The sequence below is a fragment of the Salvelinus namaycush genome, chromosome 3 (genome assembly GCF_016432855.1).
Source record: "Salvelinus namaycush isolate Seneca chromosome 3, SaNama_1.0, whole genome shotgun sequence".
Lineage (NCBI taxonomy): Eukaryota > Metazoa > Chordata > Actinopteri > Salmoniformes > Salmonidae > Salvelinus > Salvelinus namaycush.
Genome location: NC_052309.1, coordinates 10,509,448 through 10,528,680, shown reverse-complemented (window position 1 = coordinate 10,528,680; position 19,233 = coordinate 10,509,448). Strand labels below are relative to the sequence as shown.

General features: G+C 44.9%; 1 protein-coding gene across 1 annotated transcript in view; it reads left to right on the top strand.

Moving 5' to 3' along the window:
• Positions 1–12,178: 12,178 nt before the first annotated feature.
• The window catches only part of LOC120044206 (chondroitin sulfate N-acetylgalactosaminyltransferase 1-like), a 30,307-nt gene continuing 23,252 nt past the window's right edge, over positions 12,179–19,233 (top strand). The window contains exon 1 of the mRNA XM_038988805.1: positions 12,179–12,914. Coding sequence (XP_038844733.1) covers positions 12,179–12,914 — 736 coding nt within the window. The remainder of the gene's footprint in view (positions 12,915–19,233) is intronic.

Genomic DNA, 19,233 nt, shown 5'->3' with positions numbered 1-19,233 from the left:
CTACAGACACCATGGAGTAGCCTACAGACAGTACGGAGTAGCCTACAGACACCATGGAGTAGCCTACAGACATTATGGAATAGCCTACAGACAGCATGAAGAAACCTACAGACAGCATGGAGTAGTCTACAGACAGCATGAAGAAACCTACAGACAGCATGAAGAAACCTACAGACAGCATGAAACAACCTACAGACAGCATGGAGTAGTCTACAGACAGCATGGAATAGCCTACAGACAGCATGGAGAAACCTACAGACAGCATGGAGTAGTCTACAGACAGCATGGAATAGCCTACAGACAGCATGAAGAAACCTACAGACAGCATGAAGAAACCTACAGACAGCATGAAACAACCTACAGACAGCATGGAGTAGTCTACAGACAGCATGGAATAGCCTACAGACAGCATGGAGAAACCTACAGACAGCATGGAGTAGTCTACAGACAGCATGGAGCAGTCTACAGACAGCATGGAATAGCCTACAGACAGCATGGAGTAGTCTACAGACAGCATGGAGTAGTCTACAGACAGCATGGAATAGCCTACAGACAGCATGGAGAAACCTACAGACAGCATGGAACAACCTACAGACAGCATGGAGTAGTCTACAGACAGCATGATATAGTCTACAGACAGCATGGAGTAGTCTACAGACAGCATGGAGTAGCCTACAGACAGCATGGAGTAGCCTACAGACAGCATGGAGTAGTCTACAGACAGCATGGAGTAGTCTACAGACAGCATGTAGTAACCTACAGACAGCATGGAGTAACCTACAAACAGCATGAAGTAGTCTACAGAAAGCATGGAGTAGTCTACAGGCAGCATGGAGTAGTCTACAGACAGCATGTAGTATCCTACAGACAGCATGGAGTAACCTACAGACAGCATGGAGTAGCCTACAGACAGCATGGAGTAACCTACAGACAGTATGGACGAGTCTACAGACAGCATGGAGTAGTCTACAGACCGCATGTAGTAGCCTACAGACAGCATGGAGTAACCTACAGACAGTATGGAGTAACCTACAGACAGCATGGAGTAACCTACAGACAGCATGAAGTAACCTACAGACAGCATGGAGTAACCTACAGACAGTATGGAGTAGTCTACAGACAGCATGGAGTAACCTACAGACAGTATGGAGTAGTCTACAGACAGCATGGAGTAACCTACAGACAGTATGGAGTAGTCTACAGACAGCATGGAGTAACCTACAGACAGTATGGAGTAACCTACAGACAGCATGGAGTAACCTACAGACAGCATGAAGTAACCCACAGACAGCATGGAGTAGTCTACAGACAGCATGGAGTAGCCTACAGACAGCATGGAGTCACCTACAGACAGCATGGAGTAGTCTACAGACAGCATGGAGTAACCTACAGACAGCATGGAGTAACCTACAGACAGCATGGAGTAGTCTACAGACAGCATGGAGTAGTCTACAGATAGCATGGAGTAGTCTACAGACAGCATGGAGTAGTCTACAGACAGCATGGAGTAGTCTACAGACAGCATGGAGTAACCTACAGACAGCATGGAGTAGCCTACAGACAGCATGGAGTAACCTACAGACAGCATGGAGTAGTCTACAGACAGCATGGAGTAGCCTACAGACAGCATGGAGTAGCCTACAGACAGCATGGAGTAGTCTACAGACATTGTGTAGTAGCCTAGAGACAGCATGGAGTAGCCTACAGACCGCATGTAGTAGCCTACAGACAGCATGGAGTAGTCTACAGACAGCATGGAGTAGCCTAAAGACAGCATTGAGTAACCTACAGACAGCATTGAGTAACCTACAGACAGCATAGATTAGTCTACAGACAGCATGGAGAAGTCTACAGACAGCATGTAGTAACCTACAGACAGCATGGAGTAACCTACAGACAGCATGGAGTAGTCTACAGACAGCATGGAGTAGTCTACAGACACATGGAGTAACCTACGGACAGCATGGAGTAACCTACAGACAGCATGGAGTAGTCTTCAGACAGTATGGAGTAGCCTACAGACACCATGGAGTAGCCTACAGACAGTATGGAGTAGCCTACAGACACCATGGAGTAGCCTACAGACAGTATGGAGTAGTCTACAGACAGCATGGAGTAACCTACAGACACCATGGAGTAGTCTACAGACAGTATGGAGTAGTCTACAGACAGTATGGAGTAGCCTACAGACACCATGGACTAGCCTACAGACAGTATGGAGTAGCCTACAGACACCATGGAGTAGCCTACAGCCACAATGGAGTAGCCTACAGACAGTATGGAGTAGTCTACAGACAGTATTTAGTAACCTACAGACAGTATGGACGAGTCTACAGACAGCATGGAGTAGCCCACAGACAGCATGTAGTAGTCTACAGACATTATGGAGTAGCCTACAGACATTATGGAGTAGTCTACAGACAGTATGAAGTAACCTACAGACATTATGGAGTAACCTACAGACAGCATGGCGTAGTCTACAGACAGCATGGAGTAGTCTACAGACAGCATGGAGTAACCTACAGACAGCATGGAGTAGTCTACAGACAGCATGGAATAGCCTACAGACAGCATGGAGAAACCTACAGACAGCATGGAGTAGTCTACAGACAGCATGGAATAGCCTACAGACAGCATGAAGAAACCTACAGACAGCATGAAGAAACCTACAGACAGCATGAAACAACCTACAGACAGCATGGAGTAGTCTACAGACAGCATGGAATAGCCTACAGACAGCATGGAGAAACCTACAGACAGCATGGAGTAGTCTACAGACAGCATGGAGCAGTCTACATACAGCATGGAATAGCCTACAGACAGCATGGAGTAGTCTACAGACAGCATGGAATAGCCTACAGACAGCATGGAGAAACCTACAGACAGCATGGAACAACCTACAGACAGCATGGAGTAGTCTACAGACAGCATGATATAGTCTACAGACAGCATGGAGTAGTCTACAGACAGCATGGAGTAGCCTACAGACAGCATGGAGTAGCCTACAGACAGCATGGAGTAGTCTACAGACAGCATGGAGTAGTCTACAGACAGCATGTAGTAACCTACAGACAGCATGGAGTAACCTACAAACAGCATGAAGTAGTCTACAGAAAGCATGGAGTAGTCTACAGGCAGCATGGAGTAGTCTACAGACAGCATGGAGTAGTCTACAGACAGCATGTAGTATCCTACAGACAGCATGGAGTAACCTACAGACAGCATGGAGTAGCCTACAGACAGCATGGAGTAACCTACAGACAGTATGGACGAGTCTACAGACAGCATGGAGTAGTCTACAGACCGCATGTAGTAGCCTACAGACAGTATGGAGTAGTCTACAGACATTGTGTAGTAGCCTACAGACAGCATGGAGTATCCTACAGACAGCATGGAGTAGTCTACAGACAGCATGGAGTAACCTACATACAGTATGGACGAGTCCACAGACAGCATGGAGTAGCCTACAGACAGTATGGAGTAGTCTACAGACATTGTGCAGTAGCCTACAGACATTGTGTAGTAGCCTACAGACATCATGGAGAAGTCTACAGACAGCATATTGTAGTCTACAGACAACATGGAGTAACCTACGGACAGCATGGAGTAGTCTACAGACAGCATGTAGCAGCCTACGGACAGCATGGAGTAGCCTACAGACATCATGGAGAAGTCTACAGACAGCATGGAGTAGTCTACAGACAGCATGTAGTCGTCTACAGACAGCATGGAGTAGTCTACAGACAGCATGGAGTAGTCTACAGACAGCATGGAGTAGTCTACAGACAGCATGGAGTAGTCTACAGACAGCATGGAGTAGTCTACAGACAGTATGGAGTAGTCTACAGACAGCATGGAGTAGTCTACAGACAGCATTGAGTAGTCTACAGACAGCATGGAGTAGTCTACAGACAGCATGGAGTAGTCTACAGACAGCATGGAGTAGTCTACAGACAGCATGGAGTAGTCTACAGACAGTATGGAGTAGTGTACAGACAGTATGGAGTAGTGTACAGACAGCATGGAGTAGTCTACAGACAGCATCTAGTCGTCTACAGACAGCATGGAGTAGTCTACAGACAGCATGGAGTAGCCTACAGACAGTATGGAGTAGTCTACAGACATTGTGTAGTAGCCTACAGACAGCATGGAGTAGTCTACAGACAGCATGTAGTAGCCTACGGACAGCATGGAGTAGCCTACAGACAGCATGTAGCAGCCTACGGACAGCATGGAGTAGCCTACAGACATCATGGAGAAGTCTACAGACAGCATGGAGTAGTCTACAGACAGCATGGAGTAACCTACGGACAGCATGGAGTAGCCTACAGACATCATGGAGAAGTCTACAGACAGCATGGAGTAGTCTACAGACAGCATGGAGTAGTCTACAGACAGCATGGAGTAGTCTACAGACAGCATGGAGTAGTCTACAGACAGTATGGAGTAGTGTACAGACAGCATGGAGTAGTCTACAGACAGCATCTAGTCATCTACAGACAGCATGGAGTAGTCTACAGACAGCATGGAGTAGTCTACAGACAGCATGGAGTAGTCTACAGACAGCATGGAGTAGTCTACAGACAGCATGGAGTAGTCTACAGACAGCATGGAGTAGTCTACAGACAGCATGGAGTAAGCTACAGAGACATCTTAGCACACGAACAACACCTCGGAGCCACAGGTGAGAATGCCACAAAATCCAACCTCAAATACTTCACACTTCACAAAGATACTGTCTTCTACAGAGAAGCAAAAGAAGGCTGTCAGAGGCCCTTTCCACACCCTCCCCACCTCCCCACCTCCCCAACCTGTTCCTTCCCCTCTCATCTCTGTTTGACAAGGACATGTTATTTCCACGGCATAACTGTGACTGCTGTCTGGGAATGGGCCAGAAATGGGTCAGTATTTAGAATAAATTGTACCCTGCGAACCATCTGTCCCCCCCCCCCCCCCCCCCCCCCCCCCCCCCCCCCCCCCCACCACCACACACACACACACACACACACACATCCCTCTGCCTCCCACCCACAGTGCACAGCCCCATGCCGCTCAGCCACCAATACCCCGTAGCCAGGAAGCCTTTCTTACAGGGGTAGTCGTTTCCATGTCACAACCAGATGCTACTCAGAGATTAACACGAGAGGTGTCCCCCTCTGATCATCACCCGCCCGGCTCGCCACCTCAGCTCTCTCTCTTTTCTGTCGCTCCCTTTTCTGCAAGTCCTCTGAAAGAGAAAATACACTACTTATCATAGCTTAGTCAGATCAGAATATGTTTTATTCGGTCGGTGCCCTTCTGTTTTTTTTTTCTCTCTACATTTGTATGCAAGCGCTTATAAACACTATTTGCATATTGATCACGTAATGATTCCTATTTAGCAAATGCTTAAACAAAGATTCCGTATAAACATTTGTAAGGTAGGATGGATTAAATCTAGCTCTACTGTTTCTAAGGAACAAACAAATCCCTCTTAGTTATACGAACACAGGAAGAACGTCAGAAACATTAGCCGAAGTAACACCAGTAACAGCAAGACAGAACCCACAGTTGTACGTAACTATTCGTACACAACACCATTAGTCAGAGGTGACAGGAACATGGCTAAACTCCTCTAAACTGTAACACAGTTTAATACTTCCCTCTGTATTGGACAGGCTATGACATCACCGCTGAGATGAGACCTGCCAGAAAGTAAAAAGGCACATCATTTCCTGACTGCAATACAGTGGCAGTTTGTTTCACTTCAGACCGAAAATTAAGACAAGACTTGAAGGTTAGCTCAGTTGCCAACTTATTCACAAAGCATCTCAGAATAGGAGTGCTGATCTAGGGTCAGTTTTTCCCTTAATATCGTAATGAATAATGTGGAACTGATCTTGGATCAGTAGTCCTACTCTGAGACGGTTTATGAATATGGGCCCTGGTTTCAGAAGTAGGAATAGATGTTATCTTGTAATGTACTTTTCATTCAGTTCCACATCAGGGTTATATTGGGATCTGTGTACAGTATTAAATGTAGATAGAATCAGTATGACGGTGAAATTTAATAATGAATCATAATGTAATTATTGATTTCAGAGAAGAACACATCATCCCATAATATGATGTAGAGGTTTTATATTGCGGTATGACAGCCCTCTCAGTTCCCCTGGGGAGTCAAATGGAAACCAGTGAATCAATCCATTGACACAGCCACTGAGAGTCGGTGGTTTGGCTGTGAATCACCATTCATTCAGTCTCTCCTACCAACCTCAGTCCCTGGCTCTGGCTTTGTGTGGGAGAAGGCCTGGTAGTTACAGGCTGTGGACTCATAGGGTACATTTAAATAGTGTACAAGTAGCATCCTCTCCTCGTCTCCTTTCCACTGCACTGTCACATACAAAAGAAAATAAGACAAAATAAAATATATATATATATATATATATATATATATATATATATATATATATATATATACAGTGCAAGCTCGTAGCATCATACCCAAGAAGACTCAAGGTTGTAATCCCTGCCAAAGGTGCTTCAACAAAGTACTGAGTAAAGGGTCTGAATACCTATGTAAATGTGATTTTTAAGTTTTCTATTTTTAATAGATTTGATCAAATTCTAAAAACCTGTTTTTGCTTTGTCATTATGGGGTATTGTGTTTAGATTCATGAGGGGAAAAAACGATTTAATCCATTTTAGAATAAGGCTGTAACGTAACAACATGTGGAAAAAGTCAAAGGGTTTGAACACTTTCCAAATGCACTGTATATATGTTTTATTGTCACTTTAACTCAGTACTGGTACCCCGTGTACAGTCTACTTCAGAAAGCATTAATACCCCTTGACTTATTCCACATTTTGTTGTGTTTCAGCCTGAATTCAAAATGTATTAAATATATTTTTTTCTCACCCATCTACACACAATACCCCACAATCACAAAGTGAAAACATGTTCTTAGAGATTTCTGCAAAAATCTAATTTAAATAAGTATTCACACCCCTGAGTCAATAATTTGTAGGAACACCTTTGGCAGCAATTACAGATGTGAGTCTTTCTGGGTAAGTCTCTAAGAACTTTCCACACCTGGATTATGCTACATTTTCCCATTATTCTTTTCAAAGTTTTACAAGCAAATTGGTTGTTGATCGTTTCTAGACAACCATCTTCAGGTCTTGCCATATGTTTTCAAATAGATTTAAGTCCAAACTGTAATTCGGCCACTCAGGAACATTCACTGTCTTCTTGGTAAGCAACTCCAGTGTAGATTTGGCCTTGTGTTTTAGATTATTGTCCTGCTAAAAGATGAATTCATCTCCCAGTGGAAAGCAAACTGAACCAGGTTTTCCTCTACGATTTTGCCTGTGCTTAGCACCATTCCGTTCCTTTTTTATCCTGAAAAACTCCCCAATCCTTAACGATTACAAGCATACCCATAACATGATGCAGCCACCACCATGCTTGAAAATATGGAGAGCGGTACTCAGTGATGTGTTGTGTTGCATTTGCATACATCATAAACCTTTGTATTCAGGACATAAATGTAATTTCTTTGCCACATTTTTTGCAGTTTTACTTTAGTTTACTTTAGCTTCCTGGTTTTCACTCTATAATTTAGGTTAGTATTATGGAGTAACTATACCGAACAAAAATATAAACGCAGCATGCAACAATTTACAGTTCACATAAGAAATCAGTCAATTGAAATAAATTCATTAGGCAGTAATCTATGGATTTCACATGAGTGGGATTTCAGATATGCATCTGTTGGTCATAGATATCTTAAAAAACAGGTAGATGTGTGGATCAGAAAACCAGTCAGTATCTGGTGTGACCACCATTTTCCTCATGCAGAGCAACACATCTGCTTTGTATAGAGTTGATCAGGCTGTTGATTGTGGCCTGTGGAATGTTGTCCCACTCCTCTACAATGGCTGAGCGATGTTGCTGGACATTGGCGGGAACTGGAACCCGCTGTGCCACAAGTTTTGAGGGTGCATGCAATTGGCATGCTGACTGCAGGAATGTCCACCAGAGCTCTTGCCAGAGAATTTAATGTTAACCTCTCTACCAAATTCACTGCTTGACTGAGGGACCTTACAGATAATTGTATGTGTGAGGTACAGAGGTGAGGTAGTCAATCAAAAATCATGTTAATTAAACATGCAACTTATGTGACTTGTTAAGCGCATGTTACTCCTGAAGTTATTTAGGCTTGCCATAAAAAAAGGGTTGAATACTTATTGACTCAAAACATTTCAGCTTTTCATTTGTAATTAATATATACGTACAGTACCAGTCAAAAGTTTGGACACACCAACTCATTCCACGGTTTTTCATTATTTTTTTATTTTCTACATTGTAGAATAATAGTGAACACATCAAAACTATGAAATAACACATATGGAATCATGTAGTAACCAAAAAAGTGTTAAACCTTTGAGATTCTTCAAAGTAGCTGCAGAGCAGCCCAGGCATCTCTTTCCTAAGATGTTGGCTTGAGCTAGCAGAGCAGCCCAGGCATCTCTTTCCTAAGATGTTGGCTTGAGCTAGCAGAGCAGCCCAGGTATCTCTTTCCTAAGATGTTGGCTTGAGCTAGCAGAGCAGCCCAGGCATCTCTTTCCTAAGATGTTGGCTTGAGCTAGCAGAGCAGCCCAGGCATCTCTTTCCTAAGATGTTGGCTTGAGCTAGCAGAGCAGCCCAGGCATCTCTTTCCTAAGATGTTGGCTTGAGCTAGCAGAGCAGCCCAGGCATCTCTTTCCTAAGATGTTGGCTTGAGCTAGCAGAGCAGCCCAGGCATCTCTTTCCTAAGATGTTGGCTTGAGCTAGCAGAGCAGCCCAGGCAGCCCAGCTCCTAAATACAGTCCAGTATTCAATGCTGGCATAACTGATCCTTTCATTAGGAGCAGACTGCACCAAGCCTATAAAAGAGCTAATTGTGTGGTGAGTTAACAGAGAGACACACATACAGTCACACTAGCTAACACACTAACTGATTGATTTGATTTGATTTGACTAGCTAACACACTAACTACATTTACAAACACACATGGGTACGTGTGTCCATCGTGCACAGCACACACAGGTATGGAAACATAGGCCTACAGACAAGCAGTCTTTTTCTGTCTCTGTCCATACAGTTGTCATGACGTTGGCCTGTGGGTGAGGTTTATGACCCCCCCCCCCCCCCATAAATACCTTTCTCCCTTTCCTTCCTCTCTCTTGACTCTACAGAAGGACTCTTGAAAAGCCTTTGTTAAACATATAGAGTCTGGGAACATCAAAAGGTGGGGGGAAAGGAACCATATTTCGGTAATCCAACCAGTTGAAAATATGCGTTGGTACTTAATGAATATGATGCCAGATCAGTTGGCGTCTGAGACATTCTTACTAATGATAGGATGACAAACTGTATCTTGGAAAGTCTACACATTATAGTTATCAGATTCACATGGAATTGTTGTGCAATTTAAATGTTTAAATATGAAGCTATTTGTGAAAATATGAAATGTAATTTTAGCTTCCAAATGAGAGATTTGGGTTTTCATAAGGTTAAAGCTCTGCTCACTCAGTGACCCCGCTCATGTGAAGAGACATTGGTTATAAACTATGAAACACGCCCTTCTCTCCCCTCCTGTATAAAGCCCTTGACGAAAATGTAACTTTCTGTTCCGAGGACGTTAAAAGTCCTACGTTAAAAGGGCTCAGATAATAAGCTGTTCCAAGGACGTGTGGACTTGAGGTCCCCACGTTGAAAGGACAAAGACCACCTACAGAACTAAGCCAACCTTAGAGAACCTAACGAAATTAGCATCGAATTCCAATGTGAAGGTGACGACCTACATGTCGGAAGGATGAATTTCGACTATACCAGCCAGAATATAGCATGAGCATATAGCATGGCAACTTGGTATGAACTTTGAACTCTTTTTCACTAAAGAAGTGCTACCCCCCCCTAAACGTTGGCTAGGAGAGTATCCATTCTACCAAGCTCCAGTTCACCACTAGACAGTCTTCAGAGGACCAGAGATCCATAAAGGACAAACCGGCCTTCCATCGACGACCAATCTACCGAAGCGCAGCTCAGAGTAAATATTTATTGCATTCTTCTTTTTCAAATGGGCGATAATTTAGAATGCATAAGATACTGTATTTACGATAGCATAGCTTCTCCCTTTGTTACTCAGTCTTCCCGCTCTTTCACTCAAACCCAACCCCCTTTCCTTTGTGTAACCAGCCGTCATGTCGGCTCCATCCACCAGGGAAGTTTTCTTTATGACATAATTTGTAATCAATGTATGATCCATTCGGTGTGTATATAATTCTGTGTGATTAGTTAGGTATTTAGTAAATAAATAATTAAACCAAATTTTGTATTGCTGATTCAACTTGTTAGCCAGGGTTCGTGAATATAACCAAGAATTTACAACTTTCAGATGAGACTAAACAAGGTGACGATTAAATATGGACTGCTATTAATGTAAAAGATTTCTAGGTCTTTAAGAGTTTATTTGGAAGATAACAGCTCTATAAACATTATTTTGTGGTGCCCCGACTTTGTAGTTAATTATCTACCTGATTAGCTTAATCAGGTAATATTGATTACAGAGAAATTATTTTATAGAATAGCATGTCATATCCCTTAATCCGGGATAGCCAAAGACACGACACAGTCTTAATCTGATTAAGGAAATGTGCTTGTGAATGAGAAAGGGGGAGAAAAGAAAGGTAGGAGAGAGGAGAGTTTGTGTAGGTGAGTAAATGCCCTATTTTCTTGCTTTTCTTGTTTTGTGTTTATACTTCCACCGATCCTAATATTCCACAGTACGAGGACAGGACAGACAGAATAGCCCCCATAGTGTCACACTGTCACCACTGACAACAATGGCCGTGTTCGAGAGGATCAAAACCACAATGTATCATGGGTAAATTGTGACTGGCTGACTGATCTACAAATAATAATGAGTCGTTATTTATGATGGAAGGTGATTTGTAGATCAGTCAGTCGGCAGTCGCCTGCAGTCGTTTTAATGCTCTCGAACACGGCCATTGTTATTCAGCAGTTAAAGGGACTGGGAAATGCTCTGCTTGGCATGGTCGCCAGGTAGAAACCCACACTTTTAGCTCATATTAAAACAAACATTTGAAAATTGTGTGGCGTGTTTTCTAATCTGAGTTTGATATTGAAACTATTTTCTGTCCCTCATGCAATAGACTTCAGGTTTTAGTATTCCTCAAGCCCTCGAGGGTTCGGAAAATGTTTACCCTCTGTGCAAATAAGACCTCAAAGATTTATACCACAGCAGGATAGAGAGATTTACCACAAAGTGAAGCTCTTCAGGCTATCTCATATACCAAGGCATATATGTCTAGATGAAAGAGATTGAGGAAATGTATAATGATGGTGATGATGATATCATACACTCAAAAACCTTAACTGTACATTAACACCAACTGAGTTATAACTCTCTCTTTCTCCTTCTCTCTCTCTCTTTCCCTTCTACTGCCCCCCCCCCTCTCTCTCTTTCCCTCCTGCTCTCTCTCTCTCTCTAGAAGGTGACTCATGGATGAAGTACACATCTAGAAAGAACTGCCAGTGAACATAGTTGTGAATTCACCTTCTTCTAGAGAATGTGGTTTCCCCTCTCTGCAGTTTACTCAATTTCCGACCATGACAAAAAATGTGTCATTATCTCTAAACATGAGACCAGTGGAACATAGGACAAGTCAAAGAGAGACAGACATTCTCTCGGGGGTCTGTAATGGAACCTCAGCATCAGGCAGGAAGGAAAGAACAAGGTGAACAGAGAAAGTAGTGGGACCACGTGTGATGTGACTCACTGATGAATAGCGTCTGCTACCAATGACTGGATCAGAAATAGAAATAGCCAGGTTCTGGACCTCGTTGAGCCTTCCTGGGCCTCATCCAGGGGAGAAGGCGGCGTGGCCAATGGGCCTCACCCTTGACCACAGACATACGGATGAAGAACCCAGACATTGGTGTAAGCAATGTACAATGAGACAAATAATGAGCCAAGTTATCATTCAGGCTGATCTTCTCTGGTTAGTCAGACATTAATAACAATCACACAGACAATTCCATTCTAGTGGACGGTGAGACTGTATTCACCGCTGGAGGGTAAGGTGTGTCCAGTTGTGTGTGTTTCCCTGGATCCTCTGGGTGATAGCGGGATGCTGCGGAGGGGTCTGCTGGCCTGGGTGTCCCGTGTGGGCGTTCTGCTGGTCCTAGTGTGCTGCTCTCTGTCCCTCCTCTACGTCATGACCTGCAGCCCCCACTCCGAGGACAACCTGGTGAGCCACGCCCTGCCACGCCCCGGGATGGGGGTCGGGGTAGGAGGGGCAGCAGGGGGCACGGGGGCGGCTCAGAGCGGACCCACTGGGCGGAATGGATACCAAGCCATGCTTGCAGAGCGCGAGGAGCAACACAAGCTCCACATCACTAGTTTAAAGAAACAGATCGCCCAGCTGAAGGAGGCGCTACAGGAGCGCAGCGAGCAGCTGAAAGGAGTTCAAGACTCCATGGAGCGGGGGACAGGGGGAGGCCGGGGTGGCCAGTCCCCAGGAGGAGGTATCCTCGGGGAGGGAGGACAAGGGCCAGGGGCCGACAGGAGCCACGCTGACCTTCAGGAGTTCCTCCACAGTCAGCTGGGCCGGGCGGAGGTCCACCAGGGGACTAGACTACCCAGTGAGTACGCCATGGTGCCCTTCGAGAGCTTCACCCTGCAGAGGGTGTACCAGCTGGAGATGGGCCTGACAAGGCACCCTGAGGAGAAGCCTGTGAGGAAGGACCGGAGGGATGAGCTGAGTGAAGCACTAGAGACAGCCCTGCAGAGTCTCAACACCCCCCGCAACGGAGCAGACAAGGGCCACACCACCAAGGTCTACTCAGCATCAGATTTCATAGAAGGTGAGTCATTAAGCTCAATACGAGAGCCAAACATACAGTATGTATACAGCTATACATAAATGTATGGCATATCTACAATATATACAGTGCATTCAGAAAGTATTCAGACCCCTTAACATTATAGCCTTATTCTAATACTTATTCAATAACCTGTAATGACAAAAACAGGTTTAGACATTTTTGCAAATTTATTACAAATAAAAACTGAAATATCACATTTACGTAAGTATTCAGACCCTTTACTCAGAGATGTTAAATCGGATTCAAGTCCAGGCTTTGGATGGGACACTCAAGGACACTGAAAAACATCTACACAGCATGATGCTGCCACCACCATGCTTCACCGTAGTGATGGTGCCAGATCTCCTCCAGACATGACTCTTGGCATTCAGGTCAAAGAGTTCAATCTTGGTTTCATAAGACCAGAGAATATTATTTCTCAGTCTTTAGGTGCCTTTTGACAAACTCCAAGCGGCTGTCATGTGCCTTTTACTGAGGAGAGGCTTCCGTCTGGCCACTCTACCATAAAGGCCTGATTGGTGTGCTGCAGAGATGGTTGTCCTTCTGGAAGGTTCTCCCATCTCCACAGAGGAACTCTGGAGCTCTGTCAGAGTGACCATTGGGTTCTTGGTCACCTCCCTGACCACGGCCCTTCTCCTCTGATTGCTCAGTTTGGTCGGGCCACCAGATCTAGGAAGAGTCTTGGTGGTTCCAAACTTCTTCCATTTACGAATGATGGAGGTCACTGTGTTCTTGGTGACCTTCAATGCTGCAGAAATGTTTTGGTACACTTCCCCAGATCTGTTCCTTGACACAATACTGTCTCGGAGCTCTACGTACAATTCCTTGAGCTCATGGCTTGGTTTTTACTCTGACATGCACTGTCAACGGTGAGACCTTACATAGACAGGTGTGTGCCTTTCCACATCATGTCCAATTAATTGAATTTACCACAGGTGGACTCCAAACAAGTTGTAGAAACATCTCAAGGATGATCAATGGATACATGATGCACCTGAGCTCAATTTCGGGTGTCATAGCAAAGGGTCTGAAAAGTTATGTAAATAAGGTATTTCTATTTTTTATTTGTATACAATTTTGAAAAAATTCTAAAATCCTGAATTCGGTTTGTCATTATAGGGTATTGTGTGTAGATTGATGAGGGAAAATATTTGTTTAATCTGTTTTAGAATACGGCTGTAAGGTAACAACATGTGGAAAAATAGAAGGGCTCTGAATACTTTCTGAATGCGCTGTATACAGTTGAAGTCGGAAGTTTACATACACTTAGGTTGGAGTCATTAAAACTCGTTTTTCAACCACTCCACAAATTTCTTGTTGACAAACTATTGTTTTGGTAAGTCGGTTAGGACATCTACTTTGTGCATGACACAAGTCATTTTTCCAACAATTGTTTACAGACAGATTATTTCACTTATAATTCACTGTATCACAATTCCAGTGGGTCAGAAGTTTACATACACTAAGTTGACTGTGCCTTTACACAGCTTGGAAAATTCCAGAAAATTATATCATGGCTTTACAAGCTTCTGATACTCTAATTGGCATTATTTTAGTCAATTGGAGGTGTACCTGTGGATGTATTTCAAGGCCTACCTTCAAACTCAGTGCCTCTTTGTTTGACATCATGGTTAAATCAAAATAAATCAGCCAAGACCTCAGAAAACAAATTGCAGACAAGTCTGGTTCATCCTTGGGAGCAATTTCCAAACACCTGAAGGTACCACGCTCATCTGTACAAAAAATAGTACGCAAGTATAAACACCATGGGACCACGCAGCCGTCATACCGCTCAGGAAGGAGACGCGTTCTGTCTCCTAGAGATGAAAGTACTTTGGTGCGAAACGTGGAAATCAATCCCAGAACAACAGCAAACTACCTTGTGAAGATGCTGGAGGAAACAGGTACAAAAGTATCTATATCCACAGTAAAACGAGTCCTATATTGACATTACTTGAAAGGCCGCTCAGCAAGGAAGAAGCCACTGCTCCAAAACCACCATAAAAAAGCCAGACTACGGTTTGCAACTGCACCTGGGGACATAGATCGTACTTTTTGGAGAAATGTCCTCTGGTCTGATGAAACAAAAATAGAACTGTTTGGCCATAATGACCATCGTTATGTTTGGAGGAAAAAGGGGGATGCTTGCAAGCCGAAAAACACCATCCAGACTGTGAAGCAGGGGGGTGGCAGCATCATGTTGTTGGGGTGCTTTGCTGCAGGAGGGACTGGTGCACTTCACAAAATAGATAGCATCATGAGGAGGGGAAATTATGTGGATGTATTGAACAACATCTCAAGACATCAGTCAGGAAGTTAACGCTTGGTCGCAAATGGGTCTTCAGAATGGACAATGACCCCAAGCATACTTACAAAGTTGTGGCAAAATGGCTTAATGACAACAAAGTCAAGCTATTGGAGTGGGCATCACAAAGCCCTGACCTCAACCCTATAGAACATTTGTGGGCAGAACTGAAAAAGCATATGCGAGCAAGGATGCCTACAAACCTGACTCAGTTACACCAGCTTTGTCAGGAGGAATGGGTCAAAATTCACCCGATTTATTGGAATTGTGAAAAACTGAGTTTAAATGAATTTGGCTGAGGTGTATGTAAACTTCCAACTTCAATTGTACATGGCTTTGCTCCACACTACTTACAATGCATGTAATATCTTCATGGTTGAACTATTGGATATTGACATGGTTTTAATAAAAATGGAATCAAGTTGAACTATAGAAAACAAACAGCACAACAACGCCTAATTTCCAACACGTTTCAAACAGGGAAACTCTGTTATTTCCAGGATTTTGTTGTTTGATGGCCATAATGACGAATGCTGAGAATCAGAGCAAAACAATAGAGGATCCTGCTGTTGGTTGCTGAAGAGCCAAAGCTAGGATATCCGGCTAGTCTAGCATGATCTGCAGTAGGAACGGAGCACAGCTGCTTTCCATTCAGTGTGTAGCATCTCTACAAGCTCAGAGAGGGGGGCTGTTTCCTTCCACAAGCTCAGAGAGAGGAGCTGTTTCCTTTTAAAGGTCAACATCTTTACTGGGGCCACTTCTGACTAATACCTACGTGTACCTGGGAGAGGGACACGGGCATCCTGAAACACGGGCATCCTGAAAATATAGTGAAAACATCATTTCAGCCAGGAGTGTTTACGTACCTCTTCCTTGAAAGACCTGTTTAGGTATCTGCTATTAAACACTCCAATAGGAAATATGCTTCCAGCCTGTAGATAACCAATTTGCTAATTATCCAAAAACTAGTCTGTTGTTGGCTGTGTGTGCAGCAAGTAGCAAACAACCATTGTTCAACAACAAAGATGAAAGCAGCCGTGTAGGCTAGTTAATGAACTGTGTAGGCTAATTAATGAACTGTGTAGGCTAGTTAATGAACTGTGTAGGCTAGTTAATGAACTGTGTAGGCTAGTTAATGAACTGTGTAGGCTAGTTAATGAACTGTGTAGGCTAGTTAATGAAACGTGCAGGCTAGTTAATGAAACATGTAGGCTAGTTAATGAACTGTGTAGGCTAGTTCATGAACTGTGTAGCCTAGTTAATGAAACGTGCAGGCTAGTTAATGAAACATGTAGGCTAGTTAATGAACCGGTTAGGCTAGTTAATGAACCGTGTAGGCTAGTTAATGAACCGTGTTATATCTACAGACGTTTGTTGTTTCTCGAAAATCTGTGATCGTGACACACGGCGCTGCATGATTTACAACTGCCCCGTTGACGGGACCCCGATCCCTAAGAAGTTTTAATGAACCATGTAGGCTAGTTAATGAACTGGCAACTGTCTTTAGCTTAGCAGTTCTCCTTCGCCTGTCCTTTTAACTTAATTGTACCAGTGGACAAGTACCTTTTCATTTACTCAGACAACTTGAAGCTTGTTGAGATGCTGACGATTATAAAGGGAGCATTATGAGCCCTGCCAATCCTCAGTTAGCGAGCCGTGACTGAACACAAATAGTGAATGCTGCCCATTGGCTGTGCTGAATGGAGTTTTTCAAGAGCTGCTATGGGTGGATTTGCTCAGCTGTCATACAGAAAGAATGAGACAGGGGTAACGAGACAACAGGAGTGAGAGAGAGAGAGAGAGATCAAGATAGGGAAATGAAAGACAGAGAGGATGAGAGTGAAAGAGAGAACAGCACAGGGAATGAGAGTGAGAAAAACCAGACGGTTTGGGTGGAAAAAGAGTGGTATGCTGTGTGAGTGACAAACATGTTCATGTGGTACAGTACATGGAGCTAGGCTGTGGAGCCACATCCTGCCATGTCCCCAGAGTGAAGAGACATGGAGCTAGGCTGTGGAGCCACATCCTGCCATGTCCCCAGAGTGAAGAGACATGGAGCTAGGCTGTGGAGCCACATCCTGCCATGTCCCCAGAGTGAAGAGACATGGAGCTAGGCTGTGGAGCCACATCCTACCATGTCCCCAGAGTGAAGAGACATGGAGCTAGGCTGTGGAGCCACATCCTGCCATGTCCCCAGAGTGAAGAGACATGGAGCTAGGCTGCGGAGCCACATCCTGCCATGTCCCCAGAGTGAAGAGACATGGAGCTAGGCTGCGGAGCCACATCCTGCCATGTCCCCAGAGTGAAGAGACATGGAGCTAGGCTGCGGAGCCACATCCTGCCATGTCCCCAGAGTGAAGAGACATGGAGCTAGGCTGCGGAGCCACATCCTGCCATGTCCCCAGAGTGAAGAGACATGGAGCTAGGCTGCGGAGCCACATCCTGCCATGTCCCCAGAGTGAAGAGACATGGAGCTAGGCTGCGGAGCCACATCCTGCCATGTCCCCAGAGTGAAGAGACATGGAGCTAGGCTGTGGAGCCACATCCTACCCTGTCCCCAGAGTGACGAGACATGGAGCTAGGCTGCGGAGCCACATCCTGCCATGTCCCCAAAGTGAAGAGACATGGAGCTAGGCTGCGGAGCCACATCCTACCCTGTCCCCAGAGTGACGAGACATGGAGCTAGGCTGCGGAGCCACATCCTGCCATGTCCCCAAAGTGAAGAGACATGGAGCTAAGCTGTGGAGCCACATCCTACCCTGTCCCCAGAGTGAAGAGACATGGAGCTAGGCTGCGGAGCCACATTCTGCCATGTCCCCAGAGTGAAGAGACATGGAGCTAGGCTGTGGAGCCACATCCTACCCTGTCCCCAGAGCGAAGAGACATGGAGCTAGGCTGTGGAGCCACATCCTACCCTGTCCCCAGAGTGAAGAGACATGGAGCTAGGCTGCGGAGCCACATTCTGCCATGTCCCCAGAGTGAAGAGACATGGAGCTAGGCTGTGGAGCCACATCCTACCCTGTCCCCAGAGTGAAGAGACATGGAGCTAGGCTGTGGAGCCACATCCTACCCTGTCCCCAGAGTGAAGAGACATGGAGCTAGGCTGTGGAGCCACATCCTGCCATGTCCCCAGAGTGAAGAGACATGGAGCTAGGCTGCGGAGCCACATCCTGCCATGTCCCCAGAGTGAAGAGACATGGAGCTAGGCTGCGGAGCCACATCCTACCCTGTCCCCAAAGTGAAGAGACATGGAGCTAGGCTGCGGAACCACATCCTACCCTGTCCCCAAAGTGAAGAGACATGGAGCTAGGCTGCGGAGCCACATCCTACCCTGTCCCCAAAGTGAAGAGACATGGAGCTAGGCTGCGGAGCCACATCCTACCCTGTCCCCAAAGTGAAGAGACATGGAGCTAGGCTGTGATTTCAAATATCCTGAGTTTATTCTTAAATGAAAAGTAGAATGTTTGAAATGGGAGCAAAGTACATAATTCTTTCTTAGATCATTTTCTTTTCATGATGTTGAATCTCACACTGTAGTTCTCTAGTCCAGTAATGTCCATTGAGACTCGTCTTTGGAACATTTGATTTTGACTTCAGAAAACAAGAGGTTTTGACTGACAGTTTACAGCTGTGAAATGGAGACAACAGGGACAACGGAGTTTACTGTATTGTTGTTAAGTTATATGTCTGGGTACGTCTAACTTCTATGAGAAGGTATAATCCAGTGTCAGTATGATCTCTATGCGTGACCGGTCTCCTTCAGCTGTCATAATGGCAGAAGGCCCAGGGCACTAGCCAGGAGCAGAGAGGAGAAGCAAGTGATGCTGTCCCCTAATGAGACCTGAAAATCCCTTTCTGTCCCTCTGAAATTACCTGTCTGTCCTCTCTCCTTTGGCCTGAAGTGCCCTGTCTGTCGTTTTCTCCCACGGCCACAGAGCCAATGCTATCCTTCTCTGTCAGAAAATGCTTACAAATCCAGGCAGCACAGTGGAG